Raw genomic sequence first — 21,485 nt, 5'->3', positions numbered from 1 at the left:
GACACGTTTTTAGGGAAAGGTGGCATAGACAGCCCTTACAGCCTTAGAAACCTTCCCACCCATCACACCCAACGTCCCTGGAGGAAAGACACCTTTTATAGCCACATCTGGAAAGCGAGCAGAACATGCTTAATGTGTTTCTTGAATTACTCAAGTACCCTCAGGGTAACCTGATACATAGCACTTACAAATGAAAGTGACAAGAAAAACCAGAAGAGAGAACAGAGGACCCTAAATCTGCCTGGCTCTCTTCTATATGAACCCCTTCATTTAAAGAATAATGTGGGGAACACAATCTGTGCCTCTGTCTTTAAAAAAATTACTATCGGACAAGAAAAAGATGGGGTGGTAGGACATCCACCAAGGTCCCTTTGTGAGGGGCCCACACAACAATTATTAATATATGGCAGCACTCAAGGAAACAATTTAATCATTAACCAGCCTCTTCCGTATCCCCAAATCCTGGCTGGGCCACTGCTACCTGTAAACCACAACGTTGTTTCCAGAAGAATCAACAGCCTTTAGGACCCAGCCTGAGCCACCCTCAGGAGCTTGTCCCATCATGTCCTTTGCCTACCGCAGCAGCATGTGCATGTGTGTGTGCACATGCTTGAGCCTGAAGCTCACTGACTGGGAGGACAAAGCCTTCCCCCTGAAGGTCTGGTGTGCTGAGTTCCAAGGCTGAAACCATCCTGTCTCAGTGCTGCCCCACCCCAACCCCCTCCTCTCCCTGTTGTCCACCTTGATGAATGGTGTAACCCACCAGCAGCCACAGAGCAAAGCCAGCCTGACACTCACCCCTGCCCCAACACCCTGGGATGGGTTACTTGGTTCTAACACTGCTACTTCTCTCTCATGCCCTCAGCTACCAAGTTCCCTCCTGCTCTACTGCACTAGCGAGTTATCTGGTCTCCATTCTACCTGCCTGCCTGAGGGGGTGTCTTGACTGTAGGTGGTCACTTGCTACTGGCAAATCTAAGCACCTCCATTTGGCATCGGGGGCCCTTCCAGTGTGGCCAGCCCACTTCCCCCAACCCACAGCCCATGTCCTTCACCCTCCCATTCCCACACGTCTTTTATTCCAACCAGAGCCGAATCGCTGTGTTCCTGCTGTACTTCCTGCCTGCATATCCTTTCCCCCCATCTGTATTTACCTCTTGGAATTCTTCAAGGTCCCTTCATACAAAGAGTGTCTCCTAAGAGAAGACATCCATGGTTCCTCCCATAAGAATTCTTCCCTGATGGATTTGGAAATTGTTTTGTTTTTGTTCCTACCATTACACGCGTAGTTGGCATCGACATCCACCAGATCAGAAGCTAAAGCTCAGCTCTACAACTTTCCAGCTATCTGGACTTTGGGAATAACTTGTCCCTTTAGCTTCTGTTTCATCTTCTGCAAGGTGGGCGAGGAGACACCAGCCCTGACGGCATAGGTGGAAAACCTAATGCCTGGAAGGTTATCACAGTGTCTGGGTTGTAGTGAGTGCTCAGCAAATGGCAGCTGTGATGTCCCAGTGTCTCCTCTTCCCTGGTCCCCACCATCCCTTCCCCTAGTGACTCCACAAGCTCCTGGAAGGCACCCAGGATTGCCTTGTGCAATCTCTGTGTCTCCTGAAGAACCTAGCCACTATCACATTAGCTTTAGATAATTAGAGAAGCACTATTTGTTCCCTTGTCAGTCAAGAGGTGACATGTGATGACATGCTGCCAAATGCTTCTCGGGGCAGGGACCAAAACCTACATGTCAACCCAGCCATGGTCACCACAGATCTCGATGGCCTTGACATGCTCTCCTGCTGAGATGTACATCTCCACAGCGGCTTTGGGCTCCTTGATATTTCTGGCCCAGTCAGCCTGTTTGGTGATTAGCATCTTTGTTTCTTTGGGGTCTCCAGATCCAAGGAAATCCTGAGGAAGCACAACAAACAAAAACACTCTGGATCAGAACTTCCTGTGCCAGCGTTACATCAGGCTTTTCTAGCAGTAAGGGCGGGCTCCACGTGGCTGAAGTAGGCAACCAGGAGGTAGGCAGGGCCCGGCCCTGAGGGGCTGAGTGGGGGGAGTCCCAGGTCTCGGGAAGAGTGATCTCAGGCTACCCTGCAGGTGTTCCTGGGGGATCCTGGGACAGCATCAAGGACGCTGGCCCCCAATGCTTCCTTCCCGTCTCACAAATGGGCATTTGTTCATCGGCTAAACAACACTTTCTAGACTATTTGGGGCACTGCACATGAAGTCTGCAGGGTCGGAGGTTCATGATCAGGCTGTCTCTCTCTCACATAGTTTGGTAAATACATGACTATTCCTAAACAGCAATGAGACGACCTGGTGCACAATTCCGAATATCGAGACCTATTATCTTTATTCAGATCATATGGGTTGACACCACATGCTTCAGAGTGAGGCTGAGCATGGGTTCCCCTAAACTTACACAAACAAAATGACTTACAGTGTTTGCTGGCCCTCCGTGCCCTCCATGCCCTCTCTGAGTCACCAGCAAACATTCTGTGCCCTGAACTAGAGAATCATCACATTGTCTTTGCCCCAGTTACTTGCCTGGAACAGATAACAAGCAAACCTCTCTCTGGTTAGTTGCTTCTCAGCTGAATGGTTAGGGATCCCGTGCTGAGGTCAGGTCTGCAGGGGTGAGGACCTGATCCGACAGTGGGACAGTAGGAGGCCATGGGGGGATCTGAGGCAGGGAAGGTGCTCAGGAGAGGACCTGAGAAGGAAGAGATGGCTGTGGTCCTGGAGGCTCAGGGATCAGGCCTAGGGCCTGTGTTCCTTCGGCCTCAGCATACCTCTGAAGCAGTATGCCCAGCTTCTCTGGGCTGGCCCTAGAATGTGTGAGAAACAGCCTCAGAACACCACCTCTTTTCAGGGTAGTTACCCAAAATACACACGTGGGAGTTTGCCAGAGTTGAGGCAGCTTTTAAAGGTGGAGCTTTTCAGAAAGGGAAACTGGGAACACTTACAGCCCAGGTCTATGTTACAGGTAAGAAGTGGTTTGTCTCAGGAATAACATACCCTGCAGAGAGTGCTTTGTGTCAGCCTCACTGAGAATAAAAAAAGCACTCCTTTCCCCATGATTAACAATCATGTGTCAGGAAAGTACAGTCAATGTATGCTAAAAATCCACTTGAACAATTAGCTCGCTTTTTTCCCTCATTTGCTTTCAGGGTAAATGTGCTTTTAGAGTATTAGGTCGGCCTAATATATGATATATTTTAAGAAGGGGAAGAAAGAGCATTGTTGCTGATGCTGGGACCCAATAGAAGACAGGCCCCCTGGCTGGCCTTTGGTTCTCCCTGGAGCTGACAAAGGGAAGGGGCTTGGAAAGCAGCTGCTGTCCCCGCCTAGTTTGGGCCTTTACAGACTCACCTTTCCTTTTGGCAGCTGCTGTGGCATGGATTCTCTATGCCAGCACGAAGCTGAAAACCCTGCCTACCTGGCTGGTGAAATGAGGGTGGCAGCTGGGGGAAACACGCATCTTAGGAGACTAGAAATGTCCTTCAAAGGGACTTCAGTGAGTGCTCAGGGGACTAGGGGTGACCGTGGCAAGGGTGAGAGGCTGAGAGGGAGCCATAAGCCTAGGCCAGCTGGCCACTCAGGGAGCTGTGACTTCATTGAAGCTGGGTCTAAAAGCTTCCTTCAAGGCTCAGCAAACTGGGAATTCAAAGGCTTTTTGCTTTTCTGAAGCTAAGTTACACGTTATCTGGGGCCATGGCAAAGACTTGGCCTTGAAGTGGACAGAAAGAGGCTGTGCTGAGTGATGAATGAGACTAAACAGTGTTCTCATGCTTGGTGATTTTGATAAGAACATACTACATAAGAGTTAAGGGCATTATAATTCCCTTTATCACCATATAAACATGTCACTTATCCAGAAAGCATACAATTTATTTGTACGTGGGAATGTAATTTTAAAATTTTCTGAAAACCAGATTGAATCTTGGGAAGCAATTTTCAAGTAAACAAAAACACGCCATGTTAATCAGCACTAGATCTCCCCCACCCCCCACATAATGTGTATGTACGCATTTCTCAAATTCAGACTACCAGGTGGGGGCAGGGGGGATTGAAATGGAACCAACCTCCTTGGAATAATGATCAAAAACTAAAACCAAAAACAAGTCCCAGAGTATTTACCTTCATAGAGAGACGGAGCAGATGGAGTGTGTAAATGGGCTGCAGTTCTGGTGGGAGGCTGTGGGCACACGAAGTCCACCAGAGTGTAAGGAGGGGCCTCAGAGCAGGGGCAGGAGTGGGGCCAGCCAGGGAGCGAGGTGTGAAGATCCACTCTGTGGTCACATGTGGCCCCTCTCATCTTCCTAATCTTTCTACAGGTTGGCATTTCTAATGTGCTTTCCTATACATTATTCTGTGCAAATCTCATGACTAAACTGAGCTGTGGCTATTACCATCTGAGAAGGGAAGGGAGGCTTGGCAAACTGAAGAGCCTTTCCCCAGGTCATCCCACAGAAAGAAACTGCACTCACACCAGCTCTGGGACACCAAGGCCAGGCATTTTCTTATTTATTTATTTTTGACATGGGTCTTGCTCTGTCACCCAGGCTGCAGTGCAATGGCGTGATCTTGGCTCACTGCAACTTCCACCTCTGGGGCTCAAGCAATCTTTCCACCTTAGCCTCCCAGTAGCTGGGACTATAGGCACCGGCTAATTTTTTGCATTTTTGGTAGAGACAGGGTTTCGCCATGTTGCCCAGGCTGGTCTCGACCTCCTGAGCTCAAGCAATCCACCCACTTCAGCCTCCCAAAGTGCTAGTATTACAGGCTTTAGCCACCATGCCCAGCCTGGCCAGGCATTTTCTACTGCAGCACAGCTGCTTCCTTGAGGAGGCCTCAGGGGTTCCTAACCCTAAATTCTACCTCTAGGGTCTTGATCTCTTAAGGGTTCATCCTGAGTTAAAATTTTGTTATCCCCGGAAGCAGAGATGCACTGACTCTGGTGATCTCAGTATGAATGAGTTATGAAATCTTCTAGGTGTCTTTGGTGGGGCCTGAGGGAGGGTAGGAAAGGTGACGAGGAAAAAGCAGAGGGAGCCTGAACACCCTGGGTCTCAGGTACGGAGTGAAGAAATCACTAAGGTGAAAAGACAGGCTGGGGCCCAGGAGCTCGTCCATGTACTGATGAACAATAGGTCCTGGGCAACATCACAGGCCACCAAACACACCTTCAGCCCCAGGGTCGAACAGGTGGTGGAAGAGCCCAGCCATCTTCAAGAATAGAAAAGCAGAAAAAAGTGAGGAAGATTTTCCATCTTGAACTTGTGAGCTGGAGAATTACCATTAGTAGCCCACTAATAGGTTGTGGCTGATGAGTCACTTCATAACATACTGAGAGCCACTTTTGACACTCCCGGAAAAGGCAGGTTAACAAAGCCCCTCTGTGGAAGAAAGACTGTAGTTGCTCAATGCACCCAAGCCTCTTTGAACCTTGCTTAGACTGAACTGCAAATGTCTTGACTGGTCTGGGCTCCTTAGTGCAACTCCTTCCCACAGAAGCCATCAGGAGCCTGGTCCAGGAAGCAAGCTCCTCTCCTACACCTGCCTTAAAAGGCCCAGCTCTGCTGGGGACTAAGGTTCATAAGGGCCATCCCAATGCAAAAGTGAATCTCTGCTATCACCCACTGCAACCACATGGTAGCCACTCTGCAGCTGGCAGGCGTGAGGCATGCTGCACAAACATGGGAGGGCGGAGGCTGTGCCTGACTTCCCAGAAGCCCAGTGAGAAGTCCAGGACAATCAGCAGGTGCTATGGGAAACTTGGCTGGCAGGCACCATGTCGTCCTGTATGATCGGCAGGACCAGCTCCCACCTGAAGACACCAATTCTTGGCGGCTCCTGACAAGGATTGAGAGGATTTGTGGGAGACAGCCCTGAAGCCCTGAGCCCTCAACTCAACGAAGGGATTGTGCTGGTGTAGACCCACAGCCATCCAGCTCTGTCACTGATGAAGGTCTGAACTGCCATAGTCTGTCCCCTTGGTGTCAGCCTTAAAGGTCGGTTTTAGGTGAGTTTCAACCAGTGGCTGTAGATGGGTCCTTTGTTTACCAGTTTCCCCACATCCTTTCTGAGACCATTGCTAGTTTTTGTCTGCACCAGTCTTGGGGAAAATAACTTGGACACCGCACATGAGAATACCAATGGGCTCCAAGCTGGAGCTTGGGCCTAGGACAGGGTAGGTTACCTTGGCATACTCAAACATGCAGAGGTCGGTGTACATTTCAAGCGCGAGGTTCTCGTGCCCACTCCTCTTGTACAGTTTGGCGGCCTCATGGAACTTCCCCTGGTAGGAAAACACATCTGCCAGAAACAGGTCATTGTTGGTCTCTCCCCGCTTCTTCCTCTCCTGGAAAAATTAGAAGCACAGGAAATGGCCTCTGCAGCCATGGGCAGGAAGCAGCCTTTACAAAGGTTAGATGTGGCTATTTCAAGTGAGGCCCCTGGGCCTTCCTACTGGAACCTGGGCTTGGCTCCTGGCTGTTGTCTCTCTCCCCTAGGTTCCCGCTGGGAATGCTTGACAACAAAAGCAGGCTTTTACCAGACAAGCAAAGATCAAAAAAAGATGCAAACCTTTGTTTGTTTAATGGAAATTCCTCAGGGTTGCTTTCCTGTGTATTCCAAGGCTATGACGGAATAGTTTGAATAGTGTGTGCTCTGACTCATCCATGACCCCTAAGCTCCCAAGATCTCCCAAATCCGCAGGCCCTGTTTGGCAGAGCTGTGGCTCATGGGGATGACAGAGCAGGAGAATGTTTAGGGTTTCTGCCCAAGAGGGAGACCAATAACATAGGATGACAAGTCTTACTATGTCCCTACTTTTAAAGAGAAGGTAAGAAATCCCACATGCTGAACATCCACTAGGTTCTGGGTATATAGTTTATAGACACATGGCCCCTTTATTCCTCTCAGTGACCCTCAGGGTAGGTCTCACTACCCAAGTGTTAGAGTCAAGGACGCTGAGACTCAAGAAGAGGAACAGGTCAGGGTCAGACAGAGCTGGAATTTGGACGCAGTTGTGTCTGACTCCAGATATTCCTTGTATCACATAATGTAGTCTTTTGAAGCAAGTGATGTCCCCAACCACACACACACACACACACACACACACACACACACACTTAGCACAGCTAGGATAAAGCTTCTTCCTTCTGTGTCAGGGAACATTCACTTGTCTACAGCTCGAGTATTTGTAAACACTCAGTAGCACCCAAACCCTGAGCCCTAGCAGTTTCCTTTTGCTTGTTTTCTAGCAAGAGTAGCATATCGGAGGACGATAAGACATTGAATCAAACTCTTAGACAAGCTGGTGAAAGTTTTAACAGCTGGAGGCAACATGCTTCCACACTGACAGAAATTATCATTCTAAAAACCTGCACACAGCTCGGGCTCATCAAACAGACTAACTCCTAATAGTTGGAAATGAATTGAAATCTTGCAGTGAGATAAAAGATTGATTTTGGCTGGACATGGTGGCTCATACCTGTGATCCCTACACTTTGGGAGGCCAAAGGAGGAGGATCACTTGAGCCCAGAGTTGTAGGCCAGCCTGGTCAATGTAGCCAGACCCTATCTCTGCAAAAAAAACAAAAAAGGTTTTACTAGACATGAAATTCAGGCCATATCCATTCTAGGCCCCAGGATGTCACCATGACCAATAAAAACGATCTGTGGCACTCAGCAGGTGCATGTCAACATGGGCAGGTTCTTTCCTCCCATCAGCAGGACGAGAACATCTCCCCTATCCAAAAGGCACCCACTAAGGATCTGCAGTTCTCTGGAATTATGCTGAGCACCCAGATGTGTGCAACTAAGTCCGCGGGCAGTCGATATAGAGCACACTCAAAGGCACTTTACTTTTTTTCAAGAGACAATCAGTTTACTTTAACGCATTTCCCAGCTCATAGCACATGAGGAGAGGACTACATTTTGACCCCAGTAAGATGTGACAAGTAATAGTTGGACCCCACAGCAGTTACTTTTGTAGAGAGGAAAATTATGCTCCTTGGCTTCAGGTGAAGACCCCCAGATCCAGGCCAGTGGATTTACAAGTGAGAGTCAGCAACACTGGGCATTTTGAGCAATAGCTCCGAACAAGGCCTTTACCATGCGGGTAGGTAAACCCCAGAACATACAGACGCCCCTTACAACACGCAGGTAGGGAGGGTATGTGGCCGAGAGAGCATGAGCTTAGGAAACAGACTGGGCTTGAATTCCACCAAGTTTTTGGCTATGGACCCATGGGGACATGGCATCGTCTCGCTGAGCCTTAATTTCCTCCTGCATGGAATAGGGAGAGCAATAGTACCTGCCTCATTCAGTTAATGTGAGGCTCTAGAACAGCACTCACATAAATCACGCATGTGGCACAGAGCAGCTTATGTTATGAGGCTTAGCAGGCTGTGAGCTCCTGTCAGCCTCTCTCCTCCTCAGCTCTGTGCCCACTGAGCTCGGCCAAGGGCTGGCCCATGACAGGTGTTTATTATGCAGAAATGAATGAGAGGGACAAGACATTTGCTATTTCCTCACTGTTTCCAACTGGAAATTCAAATGTATCTCACATTCCCATACCTTCACAATAAATATGTTCAGGAGAAAAAATGTGTATGCCTTTTAACAGACAGCCAGACAGCACTGAGATACACAGAAATTAAGAATAGTGTCTAAGGGCCGGGCATGGTAGCTCAAGTCTGTAATGCTAGCACTTTGGGAGGCTAAGGTGGGCTAATAGCTTGAGCCCACGAATTTGAAACCAGCCTGGGCAACATGGGAAAACCCTGCTCTACAAAATATACAAAAAATTAATCAGGCGGGGTGGCACATGCATGTGGTCCCAGCTACTTGGGAGGCTAGGTGGGAGGATCATTTGAGCCTGGGAGGTCTATGCTGCAGTAAGCCGTGATCGTGCCACTGCACTCGAGCCTGGGGAACAGAGTGAGACCTTGTTTCAGAAAAAAAAAAAAAAAAAAAAAGCATAGTGTTGACCACCACCCAGCAAATGGCATACCTACAACCAGCTTCCTTAGCACACTGCAGGCCTATTGGGTTTGGATGACAAGGTCAATATTTTCAGCCAGAAACAGTAGGGCTGGGGGTTGCTCCAGAACTCTGGGGCGCTCAGTTCAGAGCGTGGGCGTTGCTCCCTAGGTCCATTTCTGGGGAATGGAGCTCAGCTCATGTGCATTTGGGAAACTCCTCCAACACTATCAGATTACTGGAGTCTGAGAGGATGGTGACCAGCTATCTGCCACCAGGAGGATGCAAACCAGTTCCTGAGAACCTCCTGAATCCTCACAGCAGCCTGTGAGGTAGGTCCAATCCCTTTTCACAGACTAGAAACCCAACCCTGGAGAGATCCGGAACCCATGTGCCTCACCCAGCTATCATGCAACAGCTCACACTACCTGCTGCTGTCTCCCCCAGTGTGGCCACTCTGCCCCCGGAGCAAGGCTGTGGCCCAGATGCCCAGACGCCAGTGAGCTCTGCTCCCATGTCCTCAGGGCTCTTGCCTGTTAGAAGGGCTGCCCCTAAAACAGGAACCCCAAGTATGCCTTCTTGAGAAGGAAAAATGCTTCATCTTTTACCTCAATGCTGCTGATGAGCTCTAAATATCGGAGGTCTTGTACTCTGATGAAGGCCTGTGGGGAAGAAATAAAGAATAAAATAAGCTGTCTTCTTGGCTTCAAAAGTGGGTGATTGGCTGGGGGTGGGAAGTCAAGCTCTATCTAGACAGTGAGCCAGTAAGGAGAGGAAGGGAGCAAGCACAGATTAATCTTTGTGCGTGCAGGAGGTTATACCACCCAGTGAGGCATGGCTTTATCCGTGGGATTGGACCATGTAAAGAACAGCAAAGACATCCCAGTTGCATCGCTCATTTTGAGATCAGGTAAAACAAAACCGTGATGCCACAGTCTGTGGCGGTGCCTCCTTGGGAGACTCTAGACCCAAAGAAGAACAAGCCAGTTTGACACTTGGTGGGTGGGGGTGAGCAGGCAGCATCACAGCAGGAGAGGATGAGATGCATGGACTGATGAGAGACTGCCTGCACATCTTGGCAACATGGGTAGAATGCAGGGGACAGCTGTGCCTACCCAGTGGTGCCACAGACACGGGGGACCCAGAGCCCCTGGTACCACAGAAGGAGCGGAGGAGGGGAAAGCTGAGAGGGTATAAAGACAGATTCTGGAAGAAGGTGGAGGGGTAGGGAATGAATCCCACCAAGTCTGTGGAAGGCAAACACTTATGTAAATCCTAAAATTGCAGCCCTTGCCTTGAACTCACAGTAAAGCCAGAGACTTTAACTCATGGACCTCTAGAAGTTTCTGAGGAACAAGCAGACTGGTGTTAGCTAAGCTAGTTTTGCTGCTTTCAGATTCTGCCCAGGGTTTGGAGGAGCACGAGCCACCAGGTCAGGCTGCTTTCAGGTGGCTTTGCTGTCACCATTTATTGCCCCATTCAAAATGGGCTGACCTGTGCCCAGAGGAGGCAGCAGCTCCGAAGCCCTTTGAACCAAACACGCAGAGCAATCCTGACCACTTGCAGCCTCCGCTCAGCAACATGGCATCTTCCCTCCTGAAAAGACCTCAGGAGATGAGTGAGTCCCCGGCCTCTGGCTGCCTTGCAGGTGACCACAATGCAACTTCATCTTTTCATCCCACAGGACCAGGCTTCCTGTCAAGAGACTGAGGACCCAGGGAGAAACATGTCTCGGCCCCTGTCCCCCTCCACAATTCAGAGGTCCACATTCTAACAGGGAAAGCTGGTCAATTAAACAGGTCATGACACCTCCTAGAGCTAAGAGCTCTCCAACTATGAACCAGATGCCTGGAGAACACGGATGAATGGTCTGAGCATGAGCAGGGGTGGGAGGCAGTGTTAAGTGAGGCATCAGAGTCAGAACCTGGCAAACAAGTGTTTGTGAAGAGGAATTCGTAGAAAAGGGCAATGCGGGCATCACATGGGCTAAGGAACATAGGGCTAAGACTACCTGTGTCCCAAGCTCCCAAGCTGTAGGTCTTACACATCACCCTCTAGATCTGGGTTTCCTTAAAGTGCCTTGAGAGGGCAACCCTGCAAAGCCCAGCACAGTGGCCAAGAGGGAAAGGAGCATTCGAGGTCCGAGTCCTTGCTCTGAGTCTACTTCTCTGCTTCTGGGCTCCAACCATCTTCTTCGTGGAAAGGGGCCTGCTACTGACACCCTCTCAAGGGTCTTTCTAGCTGTAGCTCAGGTGTGCTAGTGTCTAGGATTTGCCCATTAATAAATCTGTTTCCGAGTTCCTTCAACCTGACACATTTTGCAGTGTCAGGGTGCCTGGTCAGAGTCACAAGGCCCCTGAATGAGCTCAGCAGAGGGAAGCCTGGGAACAGGGAGCTCTGCTCAGGGTCTGGAGGGAGCTCAGCAGCTCTTCTCTGCCATCTAGTGGGGATGGCAGTCCATCTCTAGGAACCACCCTATCCAAGCTGGTGAGCCTGAGTGCCTGGCACAGAGGAAAGAGGCGGGGGACTTGGGATTTAGATGAAATAGTAACTTCTAGCCTATCTTCAATATCATGTGGCTTTTTCAAAACAGCATGTTGTACACAATAGATATATACCATATACACTTACTTTTCAACTATAGTAAATCTGGCTGGGTGTGGTGGCTTATACCTGTAATCCCAGCACTTTGGGAGGCTGAGGCAAGAAGATTGCTTGAGCCCAGGAGTTCAAAACCTGCCTGGGCAACACAGTGAGTACCCGTCTCAATATTTAAACAAATATATATAAATATATATATATATATATATATATATATATATATGTTTATAAATATCAGCAAACACTCATATAAAACCTTGTGGCTTTTTACAATCCTTTCTATTCTAGGGATTTGTCATCTTCCTCCCTGCTGGCATTTCTGGGTGGGGCAGGAGAGGGAAGCTCCCTCCATGGAGATGCCTCCTCCCTCCTCTGAATTCTTTTTTTTTTTAAGATGGAGTCTTGCTCTATGGCCCAGGCTGGAGTGTAGTGGCACCATCTCAGCTCACTGCACGCTCCGCCTCCCAGGTTCACGCCATTCTCCTGCCTCAGCCTCCGGAGTAGCTGGGACTACAGGTGCCCGCCACCATGCCCGGCTAATTTTTTGTATTTTTAGTAGAGACGGGGTTTCACCGTGTTAGCCAGGATGGTCTCGATCTCCTGACCTCGTGATCCGCACGCCTCGGCCTCCCAAAGTGCTGGGATTACAGGCGTGAGCCACCACGCCTGGCCCCTCCTCTGAATTCTTAAAGCCTCCTCCATCTCCACTTTCCTACACTGAGGACATCTAAAAATATAATCTAGATCATTGTTACACAACGATCACTTCCCTTGTTTAGTAATGGCTAGCATCTGCACAACCACCCCTGATTTAAATTCTCCTTTACAACATTCAGTTAAGCCTCATGACTGCAGCGGACGTTCTCACCACCCCCATTTCAGAACTGGGAGGACTGGGGCTCCAAGGAAAGTGGCTGGCCTGAGGTCCCAGAGCCCCTTATATGACACAGCTCGTTCTCAGCCAGGCTTCTTAGTCCTGGTCTGGTCCAGTCTCCTCTCTCTTCATGCCTACAAGTCTTGACCTAACCCAAGGCGGGCATCGCATCCCTCTTTGCCACTCCTTCAATATCAGCCCAAGAATATGGACAAAATGAGCAGCTCATTAATTGACTGTGGGGAGATAAAGAGGGAAGGGGTAGGGGAGTAGAGGTTGGAAGCCATTCCTTCCTCCATCTCAGGTTCTAGATGGAAACACAGCTCAGGAACATACCTGGGCTTTTCCTTATGTGCAGAAAGGGGTCAGATGTTTTCAGCCATCTCTCTAGCTTTCATAGACTAGGCCAGGAAAGGGCACAACGAATCAAGTCCACGAATCCCGCCATGAAGGTACGTGGGAAGTGCCCACATTGCTGTCAGAATCAGAGACCTTGACCATCTCTCCTACCTTAGTTGGCAGATGCTAAGAAAAGCAGCATTGTATGCAGCATCATGACCAGTGACTACACCGATAATAAAAGCCGCCATTTACGGAGTGCCTGTGATGTGCCAGGCTACTAGCCAGGTGCTTCCCATACATAACAGCTAATAAGAGTGACAGCCAGAATCTGAGATGCTGCTCCTGGGTCAGACTTTACAGGCATCTTCCCACTTGATCCTCACAGCTTTGTGAGGATGCGGCCTGTCATCACCCTACGTCTATAGAGAAGCAATCTTAGAAAGGGTGTCACCTACCCAGGCCCACAGTGAGGAAGTGGCTAAGATACAAGGCCAGGTCAGCCTAACTCCAGAGACTGCTGCAGTCTATGGCCTCTCCGTGCCACCTGGGTCCCCATCTGCCTTCTTAAGGGACCCCACAAGGACCAAACTCCAGCTCCTGCTGGCTAGATGCTTACCTTCTTTGCTGTTTCAAAATCTAAACCTTCTAGCGCTTCCATGGCCAGTTCACGCCAATCAGTGTCTGTGACACCCAAGCAAGCAATCTGGTAGGCTTCCTTGAACAGTTTCCTATCCAGGTACTGGTACATGGGAGCGGACTGCAGGATTTCATCAAGGAAAAAAAGACCGTTTTCAGAGCCATGGAAAGAACCAGATGCATACAGAGCCTGCCTCCAGATGCATGGGACGATCACCCATGCCTGGGGAGCAGCCCTGCAGCCGCCAATCAGCACCCTGCCCAGCCTGCCCAGCCCACCCTGTGCGCTCCATCCTGCACCTCTCTCACGGCTGGGCCACTGTGCTCCACAGCGCAAACTCTCTGCCTATCCTCCCCTCCTTCCCACCTGCAGGCCTGCCTCGCCACAGGATGTCACCCTCGCCTGGCATGCCTTTGCCCCTCCCCACTCTCTCTCTGGAAAATACCCATTTGGCTTTCAAGGCCCTGTTGAAATGCCACCTCTTCTGGAGAGTCCTCCCGAGCCCCTCAAGCCCCCCACCCCAGGGGAAAGAGTCTCAGCTTCCTCTGCCCTTTGTCCAGATCTCAGGTTGTGCCGCATTTACAGGCCTGTTCCCACAGCAAAGCCATGCACAGCCCGTGGGCAGTGGTGGGTTGTATCGGCCTCCCTCAGCAGACCCCCAGTCTATGTTTGCTGACAGAATGAATGAGTTCATGGGAGGAAGGGGTCTGGGATGGCCTCTTCTTCCAGGGACTGAGTCCAAGAAAGGTAAGTGATTTGCTCCAAGTTACCCTGGAAGCCTCTGGAAACAGCTCTCCTGCTCCCTGCCCTGGGGACAGATGCCCTCCTACAAGATGGGGTTGCCTTGCTGTAAGTGCCCATGAATAGTTCCTAACAACTTCTCTTTCTTAGGTTTATAAAAGGCTTTTGACTGTCCCCATAGTCCTGTGCAGTAGGTATTATTTCTCCCTGGCTACAGCCCAGGAGTCCGAGACTCAGAGAGGACAACTGACCTGTCCCAGCAAAAAGCTGGCAATAGCCAGAGGTGACTGGACTCCAGGTTCTGTGCCCCTTCCTGCCACATGTATGCACGTGTGTACATGTGCATATGTGTGTGCAGGCCTGAGAATGAGTCTTGAGTTGGGCCACGACATCTTTAACAAGGAAAGGCCTTGCCCTTGTTCTAGGCCAGCCAGTGTGCTTCAGCGGCCTGCATCTCTCCTGACTTCCTGGGCAGGGAAGAGAAATCAGCCAGGACCTCTGTGCTAATGGTTCCCAAATGTGGAGCTTGAAGTATTGTGTTCTCCACTTGGGGCTTTTGTCTGTCTTTGAAATTTCCGGTCCCATTTTTTACCTTTAGAATTGAAGGAATTTTTTTTTTGTATTTTGAGTCTGTCTACTCTCAGAGCAAAACATGGCTGCTTCCAAGTGCTTATCTTCTCCACCATGCCATCTCTCCTCATTGGCACATTAAATGCTCCCTTTAGAGCGGCAGCAGGCATAGGCTAGGGAGCAGGTGACCTAGAACCCAGGCCAGGCTCAGCCACATCCTAGGCTGGTGACTTTTTTGGGTAAATCCATTAACTTCTGTTTAGATGTCCTGCCCAGCGCAGGCTACCATGGGCAAAGGAGAGATATGCTCCAAAAATGATGAAGCACTGGGCAAAACGCAGGCATGATCATTACCTTCACTGTATTTTCTCAGCACCAGCTCCTCACCATCTCCCAGGCTCTCCAGTCTTGTTCCCACCCCTACCTTTCCCTTTGTTTGAAAAGCTTCCCTGCTCCACTCTTCCTTTCCAGACCTCTCAGGGCTCAGATCAAGTTTCACCATCTCCTGGAAGCTTTCTCAAACTCCTGAAAGCTTTTCTTAAAGCACACAATGAGCTTTCCTTTCTAAAGTCCGTCAGTAAGTACAGCTTGTTGCAATTTAGTTGTGTTTTGTGGTTTTTGCTATTTTATGAGTCAGTAATAAGGAGAAATAATAATAGAAATTTGGCTTGACAAAACCTGAAAAGATGGGTATAATTAACCCCATTTCACAGAAAAGAAATGAGGCCCCAAAGAGTGAAATGAGTTGCTCTAGTTACAGCTGCTTGAGATGGCAGAGTCAGGACTGAAAGCCGGTGCTCCTTCCCCGAACCACACCAACTGCTTGCCATGCTGACTGCCCCGTGAGTGGGACAGGCACTCAGACAGGCATATCACAGCTGAGCACATGATGGATGGCTAACACTTGGACTTACTTGGGAGGCACAATTTGAGTGGAGTTTTAAAAATAGACCCACTGAACAAATACTCTCTGAGCTATACTTTTTCTTGCTGTTGGATTCCAAACATGAAGTCACCACCACCTTGAGAAGCCCTCCTAGGGCTCGCTGTCCTACTTGGCAGCCCTGACAAACCAGTTCTTGCACAAGACAATGTAAATTTCGAAAGGAAACCAAAAATTCCAAGACTGGGTCTGATGCTTTCTCCCTCCTCTCTGGGCCAAAACCACAGGATGGCCGGAGGCAGAGGCGACAGATGAACAGCCTTTGTCTTGAGAATGTGTTTCCTAACCCTTGGCAGTCCTGACCTGCTGCGTCAGCAGGATGGCCTTGGTGCAGTTAGCAAGACTTTGCTGCTGAATCTTAAAGTCCTGGCAGAGGAAACCCCAGGCTGCCCCTCTGGCTCCTCTTGGCCGGCCACAGTCAGGGAGCAGCAAACTGCATTTATTTTTGAGGTCAGGATGGCAATCTTGGGAGAAAACCTTTTAATAAGCAGAGCTAGTTTGGGGCAATTGAGGGAGATGAGTTCCTGGTGGATGTGGTGCGTGAGTTTGTAATGGGGCAGACAAGGATGACGGGGACACAGTCCAGGAGAAGCTGTTCGTGTCCCTCGTCCCGCTGCCACTTCTACCCACCTCATTCCCTTCTTCCTCTTGCTTTCTGGTCTTTTTCCTCAGATCTGAATCCCACTAACATTTCTGAATTCCACTAACATTTCTTGAATAGCTGCTCTGTGTCAGGCATGGATGATGGGCATTTCCCCAGTAAGTCTTAGAGTCATGAGTTTCGAGGGTATCATCAGCTTAGAAGAAGTGGGCTCTAGCCTGAAGCTGAGTTGTGTGGGGAAAACAGACTGACAGAGCCTAGCGGAAGGGAAACCTGGAAATTTCCCTAAAGGTCTTTCAAAGGTACACATGCTTTGACCCAGCAATTTCATTTCTAGGAATTTATGCCAAGGCGCCAAGTTGGGACAGGTGCAAGGACCTAGCTAGAAAGATGCCTGCTATTTACAATAACGCAAAAAAGCTATAAGCTTGTCCATGTCCAGTAGGACTAGTAAAGAAAGCTGTGGAACACCCACAAGACACAATAAAATGCAGCTATAAATACAAGGCAGGTGGGGACCAGGCAGTAGGGAGGGGTGCTGGCTGTAAAAAGCACAACACCAGGCACCTTGTGGTGGTGGCAGTGTTCAGTGCCATGACTGTGGTGGGATATTACACATGCCAACATGGGTGAGAAGATCACTCTAGAGCTGTGCACACTGTTACCATTGGGGGAAACTGGGCAAAGAGTATAAGGCATCTCTGTATTATTTCCTACAATTTATGTGAGTCTACAATTACCCTAAATTTTGCCATGCAGGATAAGAACATTTACCATTTACTGACACAGAACGATGCTTTAGGAGATTGCTGAGTGAAAAGGCCAGATGACTAGTGTACAGCCAGCACTTCATAGACAGTGATGGGGCTGCCATAACCAAATGTGAGGTGAAATGAGAAGATAGCCATAAAGGAAGGGATGAGAAGTCTTGTTTACAGGCCCGGCTCAGGGAATACAGTAAATCTGAGGTTCCATCTATAGGTAGCAATACATATACACATAAAAGTCATGAAAAGTATTTGCAGTGTGATTCCACTTTTGTTTAAAAATGTTCTTATAAAATCATATGCTCCTAATTGTATATTATGCATGTATTATATATACACATAGAAAAGCTCTAAGCAGATGTATTTCAACATGTTTAAGAGTGATTCTGTCCTGAAGATGGGATGCTGAAGGCTAAAGTTTCTCGCTGGTGCGTGTCTCTGTTTTATGGCAATTCTACAGTGAGCACCATCTTCCTGGGGTGCAGGAGGTGAAGGGGAGACCGGCTCGCACTCGGGAGGTCAGTCTCAGCTGCCTGTCTGTGGTTCTGCCCTCCCCCATTCTGCGGCTCCACCCTCCAGGGCCGCATTTCTGCTGTGGCTCCTCCTGGTTCAGGGGCTTGTGCAGAGTCCCATGCTCCCTTATCGGCTCACAGACCTCAGGCCTCACCCCCCACCCACTCATTCTCTCTCTCCCCTCTCTCTCACACACACATCACCACCATCACACACGTGCTCACGCACACACCCTGCCGGACTCCCGGCTTTGTTGCTCGCTCCACTCAGCCTCATGCTTGGCTCTCCACAAAACACACACTGCTGACAACACTGCATACCCCTCCCATCCCTACAGAAAGGAGACCAGGAAGAAACTGATGCTCAGGGAGGTTGAGCTGTTTGCCCCCAGTCACACAGGTTGCAAGGAGTGGAGACAGGGCTGCAGGTTCCAGGCCCAGACTGCCTCCCACAACATCACAGCTGCCATTCTTCTCTCCTTGCTATTCTCTCCCCAAAGCACCAGCAAAGGGCCCGGCTTCCCTGGTCTTGTCAGCCTTGCCAGTGCTAAGAATGGACAGGCGCCCCCAGTTACCTGTGGCACCTCCACGGCAGAAATGGAGAAGACGTGGAGGCAGAAGATCTTGGAGCCATTGTAGCCGACCACAAAGCCCTGCAGCTTCTGCCGGTGCACAGGGAAGGTGCTGGCTTTGATGTTGAGGTAGCCTCCTCCCGAGAAGCAGAGCATGTCCTCACACTGGGTGTTCCAGGCCACACTGTTGGCGTTTGGTTCCTGGGGGACAGGGACAGTGGGGATCCTGTGAGAACCACCCTGGGCTTGGTCAGCGCTCACACATTTCAGCCCAATACCCTCTTAAAGACTGAATCCCACTAAATTGCTTACAGTGGGATGGAGGGAAAAGGAGGAAAGGGGACCACAAAGAAATGAACAGAGGCAAGAGAAATGAACAGAGGCAAGCCCCTCCATGCACCTGCGTGTTGCCGGAATTTTTGAGTAAGCAAGTATTACTTTTGAAAAAAAAAATTATTCTCCTGAAATATGCTCACACCTTTCTGCCTAGGATCTTTTATAATCAGCATGGATTGTTTTTTATAATGAGAAAAAAATAAATACAGCTGTTTTATGTGTAGAGGGAGGGGCAGTGGAAAAGAGGAAAAGTCAGCAGGCAATGTTACAGCTGGGAATGCTGATGTCTCCTGGCAGGGCTGAGAATCACCTCCCCTAGCCTGCTATAGAGCCAGCAGTGGGGATGGGGCAGCACAGACGCCCTTCCATACTTGTATGATTCTAGGCTCAGACACAAGATTCACATTTGGGGCCAGCTACGCCCCCTATAGGTGGGAGGTGAGGCTGGGAAGAAGGGAGGTAACATTTCAGGCCCCATTCTGTGCCCAACACTGAGCTAGGCACTGTAGTATCTAGTGTATTCCTATAGCAATTCTGTAAGGGGCAATTACTAATTTCATTTTAGAGAAAAGTAATCAAGGCTCAGAGAGGCTCACTAACTTAAGATCACACAGGAAGGGATGCAGGCAGGACCCAAGCCCAGGTCAGCTTGAAGGCTGTGCCATCTCTTTCCCCGAACCATTCTACTCTCTCAGGGACATGAGTGAGTTGAGACTGACAGGGAGTCACCTCCGGGCTAGAGGTGGCCAGGTAACCCCTTCTAATTGACTGAGGCTGCTCCCCACTCCAGACCCCTCCCCCTATTGATTCTGCTGCTGAGAACAAGGAGGAGCCTGGTAAGGGGACTAAATCTGCCCATAACATCAGGAAACCCTGCAGTGGCCGAGGAAACCAGTCAAGAGGGGCTCCAGCTTTGGGGGGAATTTCATTCTGGAAAACCAGTCCTGACCACCTACAAAGACCTAAAGAGAGAAAGAATGGCACGAGCCCAGCAGAAAGCCAGCCAGGCCCTGGGCACAGAGCTGCTGGGCTGTCTTCTCTGGTGACACACTTCTTCAGGCCACAGGGCTAGATGACTCCACTAAACAACGCCTACGCCCCCAAAGATCCAAGCACTTTGCATTCTGCTGGCTCTTCTAGCATTCTTGTGAATTAAGTAGAAGGCCAGGCTTGCCCATCCCTTTCCCCCTTTCAGATGACAAAACATCCTGTTTCCTTCCCACGCTGTAGGTGCGCATAGACACAGGCAGGCCTGCAGCAGGTGAGACGCAGACTTCTGCAAAGGAAGTGCATCCATCGCCCCATTCACTGAGTGCCAATGTCACGCCCCCCTCAGAGTCATTGCCCCATTTCTTGTTCATGGTAAACGTTTAAGAAAGGCTCTGCTGGCTCAGAGCCTTTGGTTTCCATTGGCAAGGAAACCAAAGTTAAAGAGGCCGGTCCAGGCCCTGCGGCTTGTGCCTGCGTGGGAGGAGCAGGTTGTGGCCCAGGGCCTCTGGGACTCTGCACATGTGCTTGGCTCCTGCCCCTCCCAGAGACCTGCCTGGGCCAGAGCAGGAGAGCCTCCTGCAGGGACTGGGAAGCTAGAGGAGGGCCTCTAATCAAAGGACGATGTCCCTGGGCCCCCTCAGGGACTTCACCTGAAAAAGCAGCTCCTTGGTGTCGATGTCATACACCAGGCAAGTGTCATTTTCATCTACCACGGCCAGCTTCTTACGGGAGGCACTCATGTCCAAGCAGCGCACAGCTGTGGCCTGCTTCAGCAGGACAATAGCAAAGAGATTGTCCACGAAGATCTTCAGGATCTGGCAAAATTTCAGCAAAAACAGTGTCAGTAACCATGGCAACAAGATCCTGGCCCACTGCCAGGCCGTTGGAATCCCATGTGCTCTGCAAGAACAACTCCCACCACCTTCACCAGAAGCTCTGTGCAGGGAAAAGGACTCATCAAAAGAAAGAGGGGGGTGGGGGGCGATGGCTTATCCTTAGGAGGCCAGAAGCGAGGTTCATCAGAGCCTTCAGAAGTAATGACAGCCCTGAGACAGGCCAAGCTCACTTCAGTGTCTGTTCGGACTGGGGATTTGTTGATGACATTACCCAAACTGCAGCATTAGGAGATGCCACCTAGCAGAGATCTGAGTCACGAACTAACACAGGAAAAAGCTACTATGAACACTGACAAGACATGTGGTAGAAAATTATAATAATGATGATAATGATGATGATAGCTGTCATTTACTGATATCCCTGGTTTAAAAAAAATTTTCTTTAGAGATAAGGTCTTGCTATGTTGCCCAGGCTGACCGCAGTGGCTATTCACGGGTATAATCATATCACACTGCAGCCTCAAACTCCTGGGCTCAAAATGATCCTCCTATCTCAGCCTCCTGAGTAGCTGGGACAACAGGTACCCTCCACCATGCCTGTTTTAATACCCCTGGTGTTTTTTTTGTTTTGTTTTGTTTTTAACATTGGCTTTATCTCCCAACCTTGATGATACCTGTTTTTGACAGCCCTATGAAATATGTGGTATTATCCTCATGTAAAACCAGCCTCACAGAGGTAAAGTGACCTGCCCAGGATGACAAAGCCAGTGAGTAGCTAAATAAGAACATGACCTCAGGCCCACCTGACCCCATAGTCCATGCTCCCATTGGAAGTGAGAGCTGCCTGAGAAATAAGCAGCCCTTCCTCCCCCTGGCATTGCTGCTTGACTTCATCCACTGCTCTCATGCCCCGTGACTTCCATCCCCAGCAAAGACCTGACAAGCCTCAGCCATAAGCCATCTGCTGCACAGCTTGGCTGTCAGGCTAATGCAGCTACATTGTCACTTTCAAAGTTCCATGTAGCAGCCTACTTAGAACTTTTCTTATGCTGAGCAAAGAACACACATATACACACGTACACACATACACACAGAAATCTGTGTAACTTTGTGTAACCTGGATATCCCACATCTAACTGGCCAAAGGGCCCATTTTTCTTATGACA

General features: G+C 49.7%; 1 protein-coding gene across 42 annotated transcripts in view; it reads right to left on the bottom strand.

Moving 5' to 3' along the window:
• The window catches only part of IFT122 (intraflagellar transport 122), a 79,437-nt gene that overhangs the window by 18,245 nt on the left and 39,707 nt on the right, over positions 1–21,485 (bottom strand). For all 42 annotated transcript variants that reach the window (XM_054482188.2, XM_054482189.2, XM_054482180.2 and 39 more), the window contains 6 exons: positions 20,134–20,298; positions 18,161–18,358; positions 13,431–13,571; positions 9,606–9,659; positions 6,209–6,370; positions 1,742–1,908 (listed from right to left, as the gene is read on the bottom strand). In XM_054482188.2, coding sequence (XP_054338163.1) covers positions 1,742–1,908; positions 6,209–6,370; positions 9,606–9,659; positions 13,431–13,571; positions 18,161–18,358; positions 20,134–20,298 — 887 coding nt within the window. The remainder of the gene's footprint in view (positions 1–1,741; positions 1,909–6,208; positions 6,371–9,605; positions 9,660–13,430; positions 13,572–18,160; positions 18,359–20,133; positions 20,299–21,485) is intronic.

The sequence above is a fragment of the Pongo pygmaeus genome, chromosome 2 (assembly GCF_028885625.2).
Source record: "Pongo pygmaeus isolate AG05252 chromosome 2, NHGRI_mPonPyg2-v2.0_pri, whole genome shotgun sequence".
Taxonomy (NCBI): domain Eukaryota; kingdom Metazoa; phylum Chordata; class Mammalia; order Primates; family Hominidae; genus Pongo; species Pongo pygmaeus.
This window is presented reverse-complemented; position numbering and strand designations above follow the sequence as displayed.